The sequence below is a fragment of the Rhinolophus ferrumequinum genome, chromosome 6 (genome assembly GCF_004115265.2).
Source record: "Rhinolophus ferrumequinum isolate MPI-CBG mRhiFer1 chromosome 6, mRhiFer1_v1.p, whole genome shotgun sequence".
Taxonomy (NCBI): Eukaryota; Metazoa; Chordata; class Mammalia; order Chiroptera; family Rhinolophidae; genus Rhinolophus; species Rhinolophus ferrumequinum.
In genome coordinates, this window is record NC_046289.1 from 53,306,917 (window position 1) to 53,326,904 (window position 19,988).

Below are 19,988 nucleotides of genomic sequence, written 5' to 3' on the forward strand. Positions count from 1 at the left end.
CTGTATCTCTTTACTACTTTAACAGTGAAGTCTATCATATTGAAAAGTCATTTAGAATGAATATTAAGCAGTAACCATTATTAAATTTATGTGTCTTTTTGTGGTTTAATATTGACATGCAAGTTAACTACCACACTGCATTCTTGTTAATGCTATTTCAATAAAATTTTGATACCAGCTAGAAATATGAAAATATTTCTTTCCATATTTCAAATACTGCTGAACAAATTGGATGTTTTCAGATACTATTAGAACTGAAACACTCATTTATAGATAAGTATCCTAAAGATCTTGATCATGTTGCTTTTTATACAGCTTAATTCAATTTTCTAATATTTTATAAATGATTTTTATGTTTATCTTCATATTGTGATTCACTTACATTTTTCCTTCCTCATGCTGTCCTTGTCCAAATTTGATACCAAATTACACTAACCCCATAAGTTACGGAGCTTTTTCTTTTTCTGTTCTTTGAAACAATTCGACTATATATATGACATATTGTTGCTTGAAGGCTTAATAAAACTACTAACACTGTCTATGTATGGACTATTCATGGAAGTACATTTCCTTTCTATAATGGTTACTGGTTATTTAGATTTTCTGTTTTTTTAAAGTTGATTTTGGCAATTTGTTTTCTAGGAAATTGTACACATTATATTTTCAATTTATTGGCATAAAGTTTCTTTTATTTGCTTATCTCTACACTGCCTATAATTATATAATTTCTGTATTCCTACTACTATTTTATTTTTCTTTGATCAACTATTGCAGTGTTTTGCAAATTTTATTAGTTCAAAAAAGCATTTTTTGGTTTTGTTTTTCCTTTTTATTGTTTCTTTTTTCTATTCCGTTAATTCCTATTTGTTTTTATAATGCTTCTTATAGATGTTTTAGGTTTTTTCTGTTCTTTGTCCAACTTGTTTTTATTAATTTTTAAGTATTATGTTACAGTACATTTGCTGAGTCTTGAAATCTTGTATTTTGTTGTCCTTTACTTGAAAATATTTTGTAGCCCTTCATGATTTTTTCTTTGGCCCTTGAATTATTAGGGAGATTTTTAATTTTTTTTTATTTTTACTTTCCAAAAGATAGAATTATTAGTATAAAATCCGAAGTTATATACTTCATTTTACTTTTTATTCTATTTTACTTCTTTTGTACTAACATTTAAAAATGTTATTCATAACATATTTTTGTATGTTCTACTCTGCTTTAAAAAAACCCATTCTTTTCATTTTTACCTTCAAGTTTTCCACTCCAGGGCTCTTAATTTTATTTTGACATGTTCTGAAACATTTCCTTGAGTAATTTATTCAGAAAAGATAGCTAGATGGTGTATTTACTTATATATTTAAGAATGTCTTTTGTATTCACAAGTAAGCAATAGTTTACTTGGATATAAAATTCTTGGGACATTGTATTAGATAGTTGCAAGCTAAGTTGAATAAAGAGATTCAAAATTACAACTCAAATAAGAGAAATTTAGTTCTCTGTAATCTAATGCTTGTTATGTTACAGTGATCAATTTAGGCCTGTTAGATGAATTTGTTCCACAAGGCCATCCAGGCTGGTGGGACACATCATTTGGCTTCCATATCTGGGTCCAAGGTGGATGCTGCAGTTGGCATTGTTTTTTAGCCAGTGGGAAGAGAGAAGAGGAAGACCACAGCAAGTAGATTTATTGTAAGATGATGATCTATACGTGGTATACATCACTTCTATTCACATTCTCTTGTCTCAGTTTGGGCGCATAATCACACCTAATCCTAAGGGAGGCTGGAGTATGTAGAGTGTAGCCTGGCATAGTCATGTGCCTAACTCAGAACTCAAACTCTGTTACTAGAAGGAAGCGAGGAGAATGGCTAGGGAGGTAGCCTCAATCAGAGGCATCTGTAGAAAATTTTTGCTCATATGTTTTTTGATGTTGCTTTCTTGTTTGAGTCCTATTCTCTCCTTTTTGACCTCCTTTTTCCTCTCTTTCAAATGTCAATTCAGGCCGTTTTCAGATGTTTTTAATTGGAAGTTTTGTTTCTTTTCTAATTTGTATGTGTTCATTTTTTATCAAGGATATTAACTCTGTGTTTGTGGAAAATAATTTTTTATATGCATTTTGATACCTGCCATTTAAATCTGTACATCATGTTTTTGTCACTTTTACATTTTTTAGTACCTTTCCTTCTATTTATTCATATAGTTTATATTCCAATACATAGATTAATTTCTCTTCTTACATAGGCTTAGCAATCATTATATCTAACTAGCTTTATGAAGGTATATAGCTTTTCATGGTTACTCTTTGCCTGTCCTCATTAGCTCTCTCTGGTGGCTGAAAACTTTTATACCATCCCAAGGAAGCTTATAGAAGATATTGCTATAAGAGCTTAAGGAAATAGAGATGGTGTTGGCAGGGATGGCTTTGCCTCCTAGGTGCCCTCCTCTAGAGTGGATGTAAATTAGACACTGTGTGGTTTATGGAAGGAAACCCCAGAAAAATAGCTGGGGTCATTGATTAAAGAACAGATCATTAAGTGTCATACTTTCAATGATGGATTTTACATTCCTTCTTGAAGTAAGTATCTTTGGTTTATTTGTACAGAATTTTAGAAGTAGCTTTGATGTATAATTACTTTAAAGTCAGTTCGATTGTTAACTACCAAATGAGAGATAACTTACTCATATTGTTTTGGAAGGGAGAAATTCAGAAAATATATTTTTTGAGAAGTTAAAGGAAGACAGTATTCCTGCTCCTCGCTCTGTTGGCAGTATTCAAATCAACTTTACCCCTCGAGCATTCCCAACTGCTCTCCGGGAATCACAGGTAGCAGAAGAAGAGGAGGTAGGTATACTTACTGTTAGTTACAGTGACCACAATGAAAATACTTTTATCTATTGGAAACAAATACTGGGTCTGAATTTCTTAAGATACTACTAAGGTACACTAAAAATATTGCTTAATGAATATATTTTAGTATTTCCTCATGAGAAAGATATATTTTGCAGGATTTTTTTTGGGTTGGGGTTCCAGAATGCTGATGAGAGAACACTGATTTAATATACAGTAGTGATGCTTATTCCAGGAGATAAACTGTTGCATGTGCCATTTATTTTATCAAATACATCATTTTCTAGAATAGATTTATACTCTTTGGATCAGTATGTGTTGTAATTAGAACAGATTTGAAAATGTATTATTAATATATTATTGCAATTAATTATTATTAATATTGGTATTTCTAATGTTTGACCTTTTGTTCATTTATAAATTCTTGATCTCTAGGATTTTGAATATTGTATCTTTAGTTATACAAGGGCTAAGGACTGCATTTTTTACGTAAGGTGTGAACTGATAACCTCTCTCAATTGAAAAGTTGTGGAAATAAAGATTCTTAAGACATAGTGACAGTTTAAAAATATTAACATTTTTCTTATTATTAAACAATATATTACTTAGATATTTTATTGTTTTATTTCATTTTATGTTATATAGTAAAAGTACTTTTGTAATTATAAAATTGTAATTATTTAAAAATTATTTTTTTAATATAGAAAAATAAAAACAAAAAAATTTATATTATAAACAAGAAAAATGAAATAATACATGTACTCCCAAACTTGGACGAAATTTGGACTAGAAATTTTTATATGTTTGATCTTAACCAGCTAGTAAAGTTTTTTAAAAAAATTTTAAATGTATAAAAACTGGAAGTTTAAAATCACCATCTTCAAATACTGTATTAGTCTGCTTGGGCTATTGTAACAAAATATCATAGACTGAGTGGCTGAAACAACGGACATTTATTTCTCACAGTTTTGGAGGCTTGAAGTCCAAGATCAGACAGAGGAAAAAGTATGCGCTCTGGTCGCTTCCTTTTCTATAAGGACCCTGATCCTATCATGACCACATGACCTCTTCTGAACCTAATTACCTCCCAAAGGCCCCACCTCCAAATGTCATCTCATTAGTGGTTAGGGGTTTAACATATGGATTTTGGGGGACACGATCATTTATTCCATATCATAGTATGTCCGTATTATGTGGGAAGATGGAAAACCTAAAAGTAACTGTTAATAAAAAAAAGACTTTTGTGTCCTTTATTAGACTTCATTCTTATTTCAGTGGCTACACAAACAAGCAGAGGCACAAAGAGCAATGAACACTGATATTCCTGAACTTTGTGATTTAAAAGAAGAAGAAAAGAACCCAGAATGGTTGAAGGATAAAGGAAAGTAAGTTATTTGAATTCTGGCCATGAGATTTATAATAAATTTATGTAGACCTTAGTTTTTATCACATTTCCTAAATATCTTGACATATATATTTGTGTGCGTAGCTGTTAGGGAGAGATAATGCAAATGAGCAAATTGGGCAGACAGGGCCTCTATAGTAAAAAGTCAGATCATATAACAAGTAGGGCTCTGATTTTTATTTGTTTTTATATATAAATGTCATAGAAATGGAAAACATCACATCTTTTGGATTGCTTATTAGGATATCTTTTTAAATCACATTTTAACATAAGTACTTCCTAATACCTCCGTTAAAAACCTGTTTCTTAAAAACTAGAGCTTCTTTCATCATTCATATCTATCTTTTACAAGATTACCAAATTATCTTATAAATTGTCATTTTACATCCAGGCAATTCTTTTACTGACATATATATATATGTAGCTCTATGTGTGAATGAGCATTTTTATGCAGTTGTCTAAAACACTGAGTTCTGGTACATTCTGAGTGGCAATTTGAGTTCATGTTTTGAGGCAATTGTAGATATTATTATATCTCATATATACTTTTGTATGATTTTCCTATTGCTGCCATAACAAACTACCACAAACTTGGTGACTTAAAACAATACAAATTTTTTTGTCTTACAGTTTTGGAAATCAGAAGTTCAAAATGGGTTTCACTGGGCTAACATCAAGGTGTCAGTTGTGATCTTTCTGGAGGCTCTAAGGGCAAATGTATTTCCTTGCATTTCCAGCTTGGAGGCTGTCCACATTCCTGGGCTCAGGGCCCCCAGCCAGCAATTGCATCACTCTGACCTCTGTGTCTCTGACTTTGATTCTCCTGCCTCCTCCTTTCTTTCTTAAGGACATTCATCCTGCTTACATAATCAAGGATGATCTCCCACCTTAAAATCATGAATGTAAACATATCTGCAAAGTCCTTTCTACCGACCGTGCTAGTTAACATATTCACCAGGGTCTGGTGATCAGGGTGTGGACCTCTTTGGCGGGGGGCATTATCTGTGTACCACAATGTCTATGGTTTTTTTTTTTTTCTCATCTTCTCTCTGTTCTGTCTTACTCTTTTCTCCTGTTACATCATCGGAGATTGATTTGTAGCACTGGAGTTGGCAATTTTTCTGAAGGTTAAAAGCCTGGGGCTGACAGGTTGATTCCTTTTACTCCCAACAATAAAACCTTACATGATCCTTTCTCCTATTTCTCCTTTTCCCTTCCTCCCTCCATATTTATCGAACCATTAAATATACATCCATTGATTGATGACTGCCAGATTGTGAGCTAGGCTCTGAGCTACAGAGATCAGTGGAGGAGAGAGACATATACAAATACAACACTGTGTGGAAGTATAATACTTAGAAAACAACAAGTTAAAAATGAGAGTGCAGACGAGGGTCACCTAACCTTAATGGAAGGAAGTAGGCTCGGGCAAAGCTTCCTAGAGAACTTAGCACCTGAGCTCCTTTGAATGATAAGTAGGAGTTTCAAGAGGAAGGGAGAGAAAGGCATTCATTTCAGGCACAGGAGACAATATCGACAAAAGCTGGAAGTAAAGAAATACAGAGGGTGCCAAAAAAAGGTATACACCTTTTAAGACAGGGAAAAAAATGTATTAATTGTAATACTCAATATATACCGATAAGAAAAGATGAACACAAGTCATGTTTGACTTCTGCAATTACAAGAGGTGCTCAAAGTGGTTACCGTCTGCGTCCAGACACTTCAATTGATGGCGAACTACTGCTTGAGCATAGATAACATTTCTTAAAATGTGTATACAATTTTTGGCACCCGCGGTAGTGTGATAGTAGGTCAGGAACTTTGGGCAGTTTATCTTCTGTTAAAACATAAAATTCGAGACTAGGAATAATGACAAATGAACCTAGAAAAATAGGCAAGGGCATCGTATACTTGATTAAGATTCTTATGTTTTATTTTCTATGGTGGGGAAAAGAATGTGTTGCAGAAACTAAGGCAAAGGCCTTGACCTATGGCACTGTTGTTGGGGTGAAGAGAAGGGCAACTTGAGAAATATTTCAGAGGTAAAATAGGCAGAACTTCTTGATTGATTAATGGTGAGTGAGAGAGGAGTAGTTGTGGGTGGCTTCCATGTTTCTAGTTTGAATAATTGATTGCCTGATGCCACCAACTGAATTAGAGAAGACTAGAAGAGAGGCCAGTTAGGAGGGAATGCAGGTAAATTCAGTTTTGAATATGTTGAGTCTGAGCTGTCTCTGGGTCAATATGGTTGATAGTGCCCAGCGAGTTTGAAACTCGGGAAGGCTAGCACTGTAGATGTAGATTTGGAGGTTATTGGCGTTTATATAGTAGTTGAATTTATAAGACTAGGTGAGATATCCAGGAAGCGTGTGTAGACCAGGAGAGTAGTGGCCTGAGGATAAAACTCTGTGAGCTACCAACATTTAAAGGTCTGGCAAAAGAAAAGAGTACATAAAAATACTCCCAGAAGCCAATGGAATAGAAACTTTAAGGATAGACTCTGTTATGTTTTGTTCTTTAAGAACAGAAATGGTTTGCATAGATTTGCAGATGAGACAGAAGAGATAATTAAAATGTCTCTGAGAAGAGTGGAGAAAATTGGGTCGAGATCAAGGGTAGATGGATTATCTTGGTTTTGTTTTTGTTTTTCCTCTTGTTGTAAGTTATATTCATTTAAAATTTTTATAAAAATGTATCTTTTGAAAAAATTTGCACACTGCATATGAATGAAAGTCCCCTTGATTTGCACCCAGTCTACCAGCCTCCTGGCTGTCCTGTCCTCTGACTGTATCCACTGTAAGTCACTTATTTAATTATATTTTCTTACTTTAAGTTGCCATTGTCACAGTTAATGTATAAATAGTTTGTGGTAGTTTATAAGAGCTTTCAAATACACTGTCTCATTAAATCTTCACAACTATACTTGAGTAGGACCCACTGCTTTTGCATTCATTTAACGAAAGTTTATTGAGAAACTAACAGCTTTACACAAAATAGTTCATTTAATTCCTATAACAATCTGACTTGAAGGTTATTATCTTTACCCCTGTTAGTCAAATGTGGAAATAGGGCTAGACAGGTTAAAAAACTTGGCTAAGGTGGTGATTAATAGATAGAACCAGGATTCAATCCCAGGTCAGTATGATGCGGAAGCCTGTGTTCCAGCTACTGCTGCATACCTCTCTCATAGATGCATAAAATCCTCTGCCTGTCTTTTGTGCCATCTGATTAGCCTTAGCAAAGGCAGCGCAAGTGCTGTGGCTGTGGGTTGCTTCTCCTCGCAGCCTGGCAGTACCATAGTGTGCACAGCTGAGTGGGCTGTCCTGTCGGATTGGTTACTTTGCTCTGTTGACAGATTAATTTGGAATGGACAGCTATTTTATTTTCTTAGATTGGAGGAAAGAAAGTGAAGACAAGTGTGAATCTAGATAAGTTTCTAACAAGAAAAATTGCTTGGTGGTTACTGTTGGGGGCTCTGCTAGGTAGGGAACATGAATTCACAGAGAAGCCAGTCAGTAGAACTGTGTAATTTGTCTCCTATAGTGTTTAGTCTTTTAGATTTAAGAGTAGATCATTGAGCCAGGGTTGCAGTTTTGACTGACAAGTACATCAAAAGACTAATAGGGGCCAGCTCAGTGGCTCAGGTGGTTGGAGTGGAGAGTCGCCGAGGTCGCTGGTTCAATTCCCACCAGGGCCAGTGAGCTGCGCCCCCTACCGCTAAGATTGTGAACAACGGCTCTCCCTGGAGCTGGGCTGCCATGAGCAGCTGGTGGTCGGCGTGAGTGGCTGGCAGCTGCCATGGGCTGCTGTGAGCGTCCGACCAACGACTGGCGACCGACTGCCTCTGCTGGGGGGAGCACAAGGCTCATAATACCAGCATGGGTCAGGGAGCTGTGTCCTACACAACTAGACTGAGAAACAGTGGCTTGAACTGGACGGGGCAAAAGAGAGGGGAAAAAAAAGACTAATAGTGCAAGAGACCAGATTGCTCCTGGAAACAGAGCTGTAGCCCAGGTTGGGTTAGAAGGGAAGAGATGTCATGAGGGGCTCAGTGGACTAAGAGAAAATGTAGCAAGTAAGAAATTAGAGGGCGCTGTAAGATTGAAGACTGAGTATGAAGGGAAAGTTGGCAGAACAGAAAGTTCTGGTCAGTGGGTAGGATTCCAGAGTTAGATAGATGTTCCTGAGGTTAGTGCAGTTCAGATGATGACAGAGTCCAAGGTGTGGTCCTGGAATTAGGGAGCAAAAGTAGAGTTGAAAGGAAGGCAATTTGAGTTAAGGACTTCCAGATATTTCAGAGATAAATTGATAAATGGGTCATACATAAACGTTAGAATTTTCTGGAATTATGGCAAAAGTTGGTCTGGAGACAGATACTGGGAGGCAGATTTCGAAGCCCTCAGTGAAGAGAAGCCGGTGGATGACAGTGACTAGTCGATTATCGCTATTGGGTAAAGATGTAATAAGGAGTCCCACAGGTGATGACTTTTACGTAAAAGGAGGGGGCGTTACAGTTAACTGAGTCTAGAGAATGCCAATTCCTGTGGTCCTGGCCCCCTATATGGGGACTGGGGGTGGGGGCTCAGTAGAGAGGGGGTTAGAGATAGCACTGCCCTCAGAGCAGAGCCAGGTTTATATTAGAAAGCATTTTTTGGAAAATCTCAGGGTATAGGAAAGGATTGGGATGGAAGGTGGAGTCGATTATAGCAGAACCAGGAGTAAGAAAGTGCAAAGGAGTAGAGGTGGATGAGAGTAGGAAAGGCCAGCAAACAGGGACTTTACCATGAAGACGGGAGCAGCATGCTCTTTGATCAGCGGCCAAAGATAACAGTGTTGATGGACATGGTTAGAAAGTCCTTTGGCACAAGGCGTTATGGTGCTGGGACTGGCTAAGGTCCCAGGCAGAGTTGGTCTGATCCTATTTCTGATATACTAATGACGTGATTTGGATTTAAGAGTGGAAAGGGCAGATAAGATCATTGAGCCAGGGTTGGAATTTTGACTGACAAGTACAGCAAAAGGGGTGTGTGTGTGTGTGTGTGTGTGTGTGTGTGTGTAAGTAAATGTAAAATTGACTGCTGGCAAAAGCAATGAATTGGCAGCAACCTAGTACAAAAGTGTACTTTGTGGCAGGCGGGCAGGCATGACTGGTAGATTGTAATTCCTTAGTCTGTTTTTGTACCATTTTGCCTTACTTCAATTAGATAGAAAAAGAAAGAGAAGCAAAATAAGAGGAGAAGAAGGGAGTTAAAAGTGAGGAGAGATGGAAGAAAACTTAGTAACTAATGATACCCAGAGAAACAGAACAAAATACAGTTAATCATAGTGCCAAGTACAAACAGATGAAAGGAAAGGTAAGGATAGACAGAGAGAAATGAATCCTCTCTAACAATGTAATGCAGTACAAAAGATAGCACAGACATAATAGAATTGATTCAGAAGCAGTGTGTTGAATTTAAAACAAAGGATGATGGGGTGGCCGGTTAGCTCAGTTGCTTAGAGCGCGATGCTTGTAACACCAGAGTTGCCGGTTTGATACCTGCATGGGCCAGTGTGAGCTGTGCCCTCCACAACTAGACTGAAACTGATGGGTCCTGGAAAAACACACTTAAAATAGATAAAAAGTTAAAAAACAACAACAACAACAAAGGATGAAATACTTGCGTCTCCAGAGGCTTTGTTTCATGGTAACTTTCTGTATTTACACAGGCAAAACCAGTCCAGCTGTCCTTATTGTGCTTAAACCTATGGGACACTTGTTTCACAAAAGGGTAGAGGTGGGCATGCCTTTCAAAAGAGCAATAGCGTGAGAAAACTGTTTAGAGGATTATATCTACTCAAAAAAAAAGCTCATAGCAGAAGCCACAGAATATTTTCATTTTTCATTACCAGTCCTTCTATGGCTGTGTCTTAGTTTTAAATGCCAAATCTACCTTTCAGGGTAATACAGAATCTTAAGTAATTTTACTTGCTCATGGAAGCATTTTACCTTTTCTAATTAACATTATGTACCAGATGGCTTTTTACTGAGAATATCTCACATAAAACAGAGTCTAGAAACTCTTATTTAGATACATGAGGTGTGACCAAAAAATATAGTGAATGTTTAAATTAAAAAAAAGTAGTACAGTAAAAGATACATTGCCATTAATCCCCCTCACTTCAAACATACTTATCCCTTCGTTCTTGCCACTTTCTGAAGGAGTTCTGGAAGTCCTCTTTCACGAGTATCTTTACTTCGTCCTCCATCATGACAATGTTCCGTGTCACACATTGCTTCTGGTACAACAATTTCTGTCAAATAAAAACTTTATGGTGTGTCCTCATCCACCTTACTCACTGGATCTGGCACCCTGCGACTTCTGGCTTTTCCCACAAAGTCAAAATGACCATGAAAGGAAAATGTTTTGAATTGATTCAGGACATCGAGGCAGCCACGACAGCACAACTAAAGACACTCACAAAAGAGGACTTCTAGAACTGCTTCAAAAAGTGGCAAGAATGATGGGATAAATGTGTTTGAAGCAAGGGGGAGTATTTTGAGGGGGGATTAATGGCAATGTGTCTTTTTTTTTTTTTTTAAATAAGGAGGGCACAGCTCACAGTGGCCCATGTGGGGATCGAACTGGCAACCTTGGTGTTATCAGCACCATGCTCTAACCAACTGAGCTAACTGGCCACCCTGGTGATATGTCTTTTACCATAATAAAATTTTTTTTAATTTAAACATTCAACCGTATGTTTTGATCACACCTCGTATGCAGGGTATGATGTTATTTAACAGCCTTACATAACTCAAAATCTGCAAATAACTTTAATAGCTACCCTTCCAGACACTTGTAATCATATGCGGTAGATGGACCGTTGTTCTGTCCCACTGACATTACTCTGTGGTTGATTTTTAGCATAAATTATTTTGGACTGACCCTATCATAACCCCAGACTTTAAGTCCCTTCTTCTCCACACTAGGACCACTTGAATCCCACCTGCATCCCTCACCCTCTACAGCAAATTCTAATGTTAGATAGGATATTAGATAGGAATTGATATATATATATATATAATTCTATAATCTAGCACACAGCATTGTAGTAGTGTTACATAAGATCACCTACCCTAGTTCTAGTGTCTGCATTTTCTTTTTATTGTCTTGGTGTTAGTGCCAGATTTTGTAGCTGACTGATACCCCAGTCCTTATAAGAGTGGAGCTCTGCTATGCTTTTGCTTTTCCTCTTGCCATCCAGCTGAATTCTGCTTCTGAACCCCAGCTTTGTATGTGGGAGCGTGCTATTTGCTGACAGACTAACCTAGTACTAACTTGTGCCAGTCTGAATTTCTGTATGCTTGCTATTTCTGAATTTCCTGTAGCTGGATTCTGTCTGCCTGTCTCGATGTCCCTGTAATTCATGTTGGACTTTTTTAAAAAATAAATTTATTGAGGTAACATTGGTTAATCACATTATATAATTTTCAGGTGTACAACATAATTCAAAATCTGTATACTCTATTGTGTGCTCAGAACCCAAAGTCTAGTTTCCCTTATGTTGGAATTTTTGATGCTGACGGTTGACCATCTGTTACCATCTTCCCCCAACACAGCATACAGTTCTACTTGCCAAATTGAATTTCTTTCTAATACTTTGGTTTGGGTTCATGCCCTGGCAAGAAATGTGACAGGTTAGCTGCCAGTTTCATGGATGCTGGCAGAAGACAGGAGACTCATGGGTCCGAGACATAGGACTTTGTTATTCAAGACACCGCAAGCTTACTGTTGGTGCCCTTTGACCCTCGAGTCCACAGAGGTGGGCTGGGGGATGCTGTACACGCAGTAGGTCTGCACCACAGATGAGAAAGCTGAACTTAAGGAACACAATTTTATAAGATTGTAAGCAAACCTGTCCAACCTTTGCCTTGCAAGGAGATATTGTCTGCTGTTTACCCAGAGGAGACGCTATCTTTGTCTTCCAAGGATGTGTGCCATACAAACATCTTTGAAAAAGATAGTCCCAACCAAAAGCTGTCAGCGCAACTGGCATAAGACATGCAGGAACATGAGACCCATGGAGAACTGTCTCCCCATAGCCCCTTGTACCTGCCTACTTTTAGTATAGATCTGCGAAATCTGCCTTGCTTTGCTGTATTTTTAAAAACTGTTTATGGACATGATTTTTTCTTATGTTGCTACCTTTTGTCTGACTTAAAGAAGTTTAGATTCCATATTCTAAGATGGCTTCTTTGGTGTAATTAAAATTTTGTTCAGTTGCTTGTTTGTATGCATTTTACAGCCTATAACATTCCGTTGCAGTGTCGTACCTATTATATAGCCTGACTTGTCATTTTGTTTAGTATGCAGTATCCTTTTCCTCCTTCCATCCTGAGAGCTAAATTATAGTAATTGATGTGCCTTCACTAAGGCACACTGATAGCAGCTTTAGAAGCTCCTGAGATCCCCAAGAATGTTTTCTACCCACACAGGACGCTGAAAGAGACAAGGACTTTCACAAGTTCTTTGAGGGGCCTGTGGCTGCTACAGTTCCTACAGTCGCCCATAAAACAGAGCCTTTCCATCTCTTGTGGGAATACGTCTTGCTCCCTGCCTGCATCCCATTTCTCAGCCCCACTACTTCTGATTTCTCCTAACTCTTTTCTGCCCCTTTCTTTACTTCTCTCCAGTTTGCTTTTTTCTTTTTACTTCTGCCTCTTGTTGCTTCTCGCACACTTAACTTTTGTGCAGAATGTTTGGCCCTCGTGGCCCTTGCCAGTCAGAATGTTTCTTTCTTTACAAAGGCAAACCAATCAGACACTGTAAAAATGAGAGGAGTCTTTGTGATTATCCGGTCTCTTTTGTTCTCTCTGTACACACAGTACAATAAGCACTCAATATGTGTTGACTGAATGAATACTTCTGCATAGTTCTTTTCACTGACATTGCTTTATTTGGAGCATCAGGGTAGACTTAACGGTTATTAGTTTCTCTGTTTAAATTTGCAAAGGTTACTGCTCTTTAGACAGGTTTAATTTTTTTTTCCTTTTCCTTTGAAATTCGGCTATTTCTGAATTCAGAACCATTCTAAAAGTCACAAAGCAAATATTTGGTTGTTTATAGCTGTATTGAACTTTAAAGACTGTAATTAATGGTCATTTGGATTTATATTTTAATATATATGTAAGCATTAAAAAAATTAAATACATCATAATTTCTTGCTATTATGCATCTTACAGTGTTTCTTTTAATACTGTTCATTGTAGCTTTTCTTTCCTTAGAATCTGGGAGAATTTTTCTGATAAAATTACTGCATTATAAAACTGTAAACATGTATTAAAGATGAAAAGTGGAACTGTCCTCCAAATGTACGAGGTGTGATAATTAAGTTCGCAAACTCATCCTAGAAAAAGTGTTACAAAAAAAGAAAAAGTGTTACATACCTCATTGCTGAATATCACTATGGTCAACTTCAAAGTGCTCCCCTTGGGAAGCTATGCACCGACACCAACGCCTAGTCCACCCTTGATGTCCTGAATGTCATCAAAATGTCTTCCTTTCAGTATTTCCTTCGGGGTAAAGAAAGAAGTCATTGGGGGCCAGATCAGGTGAGTAGGGAGGGTGTTCCAATACAGTTATTTGTTTACTGGCTAAAAACTCCCTTACAGACAGTGCCCTGTGTGCTGTTGCATTGTCATGATGCAAGAGCCATGAATTGTTGGCGAAAAGTTCAGATAGTTTTCGTCTAACTTTTTCATGCAGCCTTTTCAGCACTTCCAAATAGTAAACTTGTTTGACTGTTTGTGCAGTTGGTACAAATTCATAATGAATAATTCCTCTGATATCAAAAAAGGTTAGCAACATTATTGCAACAAGTTCACGAATTTAATTGTCAGACCTCGCATATATTAATATAAGGTTTGTACAGAAATACTGGCCAGTGGAATAGATAGCCCAGAAGTAACCCTCACATATATATGGTCAAGTGATTTTCAACAATGGTACTAAGACCATTCAGTGGAGAAAGGACAGTTTTTTTCAACAAATGGTGTTGGAAAAACTGGATATCCACGTGCAAAAGAATGAAATTCGACCCTTAGCTAACATCATATACAAAAGTTAACTCAAAATGGATCAAAGACCTAAACATAAAAGCTTAAACTACAAAATTCTTAGAAGAAAACAAAAGGTGCTTTATGATTTTAGATTTGTCAGTGTTTCTTGAATGTGACGTCAAAAGCACAAGCAACGAAAGAAAAAATAAGTAAGTTGGAATGCATCAAAATTAAAAACTCTTGTATGTCAAGAATACTATCAATAGAGTGGAATAGAGAAAATATTTGCAAATCATATAACTGACAAAGGGTTAGTATTGAGAAAAAAAATATATATATATACACATACATGCATATCTTTTACAACTCAACAGCAAAAAGTAGTGTGTCTCTATATTTATTAACATGGAAAGATGGTCATATTGTAGAATTTTAAAAAAATGTTCCCAAACAGCAATATATAGTACTGAGGAGTATAAGTAGAGAGAGAGAGAGAGAAAGAGTGGTTAGAATGATTGAGGGAGGGAGGAAGGGGGTGGGGGAGAGAGAGAGAAAGAGAGAGAGAGAGAGAGAGAGAGACAGAGAGAGAGAGAGAGAGAGAGACAGAGAGAGAGAGAGAGGGACTGGTGGGTTTTTTAAGACAAAATATTTTTTTTAAAGGTAAATAGTTTTGGTCATTAAGATGGGAAAGGAGGTGAGCCAGGAGATTTCTGGGAAAGGTTTTCTTGCTCTTAAGGAGCATATATCAGAAGATACTGTCCCATTTTCTTCTAATGAATATTTTGCCTGAATATGGCACCTTGAACTATACAGCCATCTTGCACCCATGAGGAAAACCAGCCGTAGGATGAAATCGCTGCTGAGGACAGTGGATGGAGGGAAGGAACCTAGGACCTTGGTAACATCCTCAAACTGCTGGTCATATTAAGCATGCAGCCTTTCCCTCAGGACTTTTTTTTTTTAGCATGAGATAATTTATTTCCTTACTTGTCTAAGCCAGTTTGAATTGGGATTCTGTTACCTTTGGTCAGAAACATCTAACTGATATAAGGCATTTCAGAAATGTAAACTATTCCCATGGAATTAGCTTTTCTAGTTTGTGCAAGTTATTTTAAACTTAAGTCAGGCTTAGGTTAGATGTCACAGCGGTGTGATTTTACTGGCTGCTTTTATGGGTCAGCTTTTGATGTCATCACGTTTAATATTCTGGAACTGTAGAGTATGCAGTACAACCGACTGGAAATGAATACAAAGTGTTATTTATATGGCACTTTTGTACTTGGCAAAGTATTTTCAATTTTCCTTATGTTTATGCATTTTTCAAAATTCTGGGAGTTGTACATGAGAAACAAAAACAAACATTTTAAATAAATCCTTTAATTGTGTACATCTGTTTATTTTAAGAGAATCTTGGAAGATTTTAAACTGAAAGAGTATCTGTTAGGATGCTTTTGTTTGCAAGTAACTGAAAAATTCAATTAAAACTGGCTTTATATTAAAAGGAATTTATTGACTAATGTAATTGAAAAGCTGAAAGTGTGTTGCATTTCAGGTAAATCTTAATTCAGCTGCTTAACTATTTCACTGAGGACTCAGTTTCTTTCTGTCTTTTTATTCTTTTTCATAATTCCATAGTTATCAGTTTTATTCTGGAGCCAGCTCCTCCCATGGTGTTAAAAATGGTCCCCAACAATTTGGGATGTGTGCTTTGTTCACTTGTATCCAGGAGGGGGAGTTTTCCCAATTTTTTGTCCTCTAACTTAGGAAACAAAGCCCAGGCACCATTCTGAATAGACCAATTTAGGTCATAAACCCATTCCTGAGTTAATCATTGTAGCAAGGAGGATGGAAATATGCCTAGCAGCTTAAATTACTTATGGCTACCCTTAGAGTGGGGGTGAGGTTACTCTGATTACATGCTGATGTATGTGGAGTCAGTGCAGCCTACAGGTCCATTATATAGGGAATGGAAAAGGAGGTAAGCCATCCCCTTTGCTAATCACTAGATACTATTTCTGTGTTTCTGTTTCAATGTTATATTGTTTTTCTTTTCTGTTTTTGTCTCATTAGCACATTATTTGCAACAGAAAACTATTTGGCAGCTATTAATGCATACAACTTAGCCATAAGACTAAATAATAAGATTCCACTATTGTATTTGAATCGGGCTGCTTGCCACCTAAAATTAAAAAACTTACACAAAGCCATCGAAGATTCTTCTAAGGTATATATATTTATATATGGTGCTTTAAAATTGCTGTTTTCTTATTTATTGGTTTAAATGATACCCTTATCTTTGTTAAATTTAAATAATTGAAGATTATTTAAATAATAAAGGATTTTAACAATTATCTTGTTTATTACATCTTTATACTGAAAAAAAATTTTTTTGAATGGACAAAGAACTGGTGTTTCTTGAGACTTCAAATTAGATTAGAAATCCCATACCAATTGCTACTAGTTTGCCTTTGTATATCAGTTGAAGTTCACAAGGAAATTAGTAAATGGTTGTCAGTTTGTGCTCACCCTTTTTCTGGTTAAAGTTTGGCAGACTTAATGCAAGGTGAGAGGAAGAACACTTGGTATCACTGCCACATGCACAATATAAGACGAGCTCCCTAATCATTGTCTCATTTTCAGAGTAAGTTAGTATAGCCTAATTTCTATTACTAATGTCATTATCTTAAACTTCGAGTTTTTTTCATGTTTTCATATCAAAGTAATTTGTTTAAAGAAAAATCACATACAAAATCTCTTATGTGGCTCCTTGAGATTGAGAATATTGAGAAACAACCAAGTCCTCATTTTTGATCTCATTAAGCTACTGAAGATCTGACAATATTTTTATGTACCGTTTTCTTTTGACTAGCACAGTTTTGTGCACAAATATTTATTGAATAAATTAATACACTGAATCATTCAATTTGAATAAAAAAGACCAAAAATGCTATTTAATCATTCCTGCTCGCAAAGGTAAACCAAATCATAATTTGGTTTCAAATGATAAACCAAATCATAATTTTGGGAGAGAGGGTATAAATCTCATATAGGAACAGTTGAACAATTCCTTAAATGTTTCAACATAAATATATGTATTTGATAAATTCCTGTACTAGCTAAGTGGGTAGGTGAGGGTTTGGGGCTTGTTTTAAAATTAAGATTTTCATCATGTTTTTGTTCAAGTTGAAATTAGAAAGTTATGTCAATCCCTTATTATTATTATTTGGTAAGGCACTGGAATTATTGACACCACCTGTTGCAGTCAATGCTAATGCAAGAATGAAGGCACATGTACGACGTGGAACAGCATTCTGCCAACTAGAGTTGTATGTAGAAGGTAAGAAATAGAAATGTTTTAAGTTCTAAGTTATACTCTGAAAAAAATGTCATTGGGATCATTTAAGACATGACTTTTTAGGACTCCATTATTTTATATTTTTAGCATTTAATTTATTCCTTGTAACTGACCTAACAAAAAGTGACTTTGAAATATTTTAAAAATTTGTTGTTGTAGAAGAGAATTAAAATAAGATGTGAGCAAGTTTGGGCCTAGGAAAATGCTATAGCATCCGACAACTTTTCTACGGAAAGATGTATGATAAAGGGTATATGATGAAAAATTTTAAGTAAGCTGCTTTGGTCATACACACACGTCCAGAAATAACTGACCTACCACAATGTATGGTCGTTGCTTATATTTGTAAGACTGTAGCAAGGTTTGTAACTCAGCCCCATGTGTATAGAAGCCATAGCATTTATTTAGTTTGTATTGTTTTACATTTTTAATGTATTTAGGGACTATTTGCATTTACTCAGGTTGCCCCAAAGGAAGAATTTTGTAGTAGCCAGAGTATTCAGTGCTCCTCTTCCCTGCTCTCCCTACCCAGATGCCCATTTGTTATCCCTTCATTCATGGCCTAACAGCCTACTCCATGACAACACCTCGCCAGGGAATGGGCTCTAGCTTACCAAGTTCGTTTTTAAACTTGTTCCTGCCATTATTTTTAGGAGGTTTTTCTAACCAAAGCATCTAAATTAGGTTTATATGCCCTATCCCTTTTTCAGTGTCTTATCCAGCTCCGTGAGAGTAAAAAAATATCTAGACAGGAATGAAATATTGGAAAACTGTCTTTTGAAATTATAATAGCATCATTGACTTTTTCTGAGCTAAAAGGACCCTTCAATTTTAAAGATGAGAAAATGGAGAGTTGGAGAAGTTAAGTGATTTACCTGAAGTGACATGGCAAATCAACAGTATTTAGAACTCAGGTTTCCTTACTCCCAAAGAAGTTCTTCCCACTGCTTTATTGGTAAAGATTTAGATTCAGTTACATATTTTCCTAACCAATTTTCTTCAAAGGAATTCTGTAGATATGATAACTACAGGAAAAAAGCACAAACTGTAGTCTATGAATTATATAAAGTGTGGATTGAGCCCACCACAATTAATTTTAAAAATCTAGAATTTCTAAATCAGATGCCATTTACTACTTTTTCATTGAGGTAATAAAAATGTTATTTTGTTATATGAGTTTTATTGAGTCTGTTCATGCTTTAACGACTTTAAGCTCTCAGCTTATTTGTACTTGAATTTAAAATAACTGCTTCTTACTGAATCCTGAATGAATTCATTATAGTTATTCCCGAAATCACTAAAAAAATTTTTTCAGTCTGTTAGAGATACTACCATTTGTGAAGATGGGACTCTGTTCTTAGTGGTTATTTTTATTTGAAGAAAAATATTGTCTAGATAATAAAAGTATTTATGAAATATTTTACTAATCATCATTGCTGTATAAATATAGGCCTACAGGATTATGAAGCTGCACTTAAGATTGATCCATCCAACAAAATTGTACAAAATGATGCTGAGAAGATTCGGAATATAATACAAGGAACAGAACTAAAATGTTAATGACTACTAGAAGCAACTAGGTATTGTAATAGGTATTAAACTTTTCAAAAATGCTGCAGGCATTAGGAGTATTTGTACATATTTGGCTGATTTTGCAGAATCACTTTATCTTTCATACTCTAGTTCTGTAGAGGGCAAAATATAAATCTATGGAAAATAATATGTTTGACTTGAATGGTATCTGAATTAGTAAATCAAAATAAGAATAATCTATTTTAGTTCTTTGCTTTTTGATTTTTAGATATAACTTAATTATATATTTTTTGTTATGAGTTCAACTTGCCCTCGTAACTAACAAAATATTTGTTGGTATGATTACCAGGACACTTATTGATTTATTTTTAACAAGGTAGAATTTTTAAATAAAAGATTGTGTTTATAAAGTATTTTTGTTTGTAGTAAATGTACTATATAATTGTCTGAATGGTTGACCTTGGTATAATCAATACTGTTTTCAATTAGTTCCCAAATGTGCAAAACCTTTTTTTCTTTCTTTAATATGCCTCCACTACCTGTTGTTTGAAGATAGCTTAGTTCAACCTAGCAAAACAGCTGTTTAGAAAACTTTATCCTCAACTTCAAACACTATCTGGGTAAGATAAGTTTTCTAGTGAGTTGTTTTCTAGTGCCTTCAAGTACACCAAAAAAAAAAAAAAAAAGCAAAAGGTAAAATGTTAACTTAGGATATTACGTTATTGGCATTGGATTGCACGACCATTGGTGTTGGATCACTGAGATGATGCAAGCATTAAACAAAAACAGTACAGCTTCCCTTTTTATAGAA

At 35.9% G+C, this 19,988-nt stretch overlaps 1 protein-coding gene across 2 annotated transcripts in view; it reads left to right on the plus strand.

The window, feature by feature from the left end:
- Positions 1–19,582, plus strand: part of DNAAF4 (dynein axonemal assembly factor 4) — a 35,205-nt gene extending 15,623 nt beyond the window's left edge. Inside the window, exons 5-9 of one of the 2 annotated variants that reach the window (XM_033108080.1) lie at positions 2,694–2,839; positions 4,121–4,230; positions 16,360–16,513; positions 17,521–17,626; positions 19,095–19,582. In XM_033108080.1, coding sequence (XP_032963971.1) covers positions 2,694–2,839; positions 4,121–4,230; positions 16,360–16,513; positions 17,521–17,626; positions 19,095–19,204 — 626 coding nt within the window. In that variant the 3' untranslated portion in view covers positions 19,205–19,582. The remainder of the gene's footprint in view (positions 1–2,693; positions 2,840–4,120; positions 4,231–16,359; positions 16,514–17,520; positions 17,627–19,094) is intronic. The other variant, XM_033108081.1, reaches the window with a different exon arrangement.
- Positions 19,583–19,988: the final 406 nt, after the last annotated feature.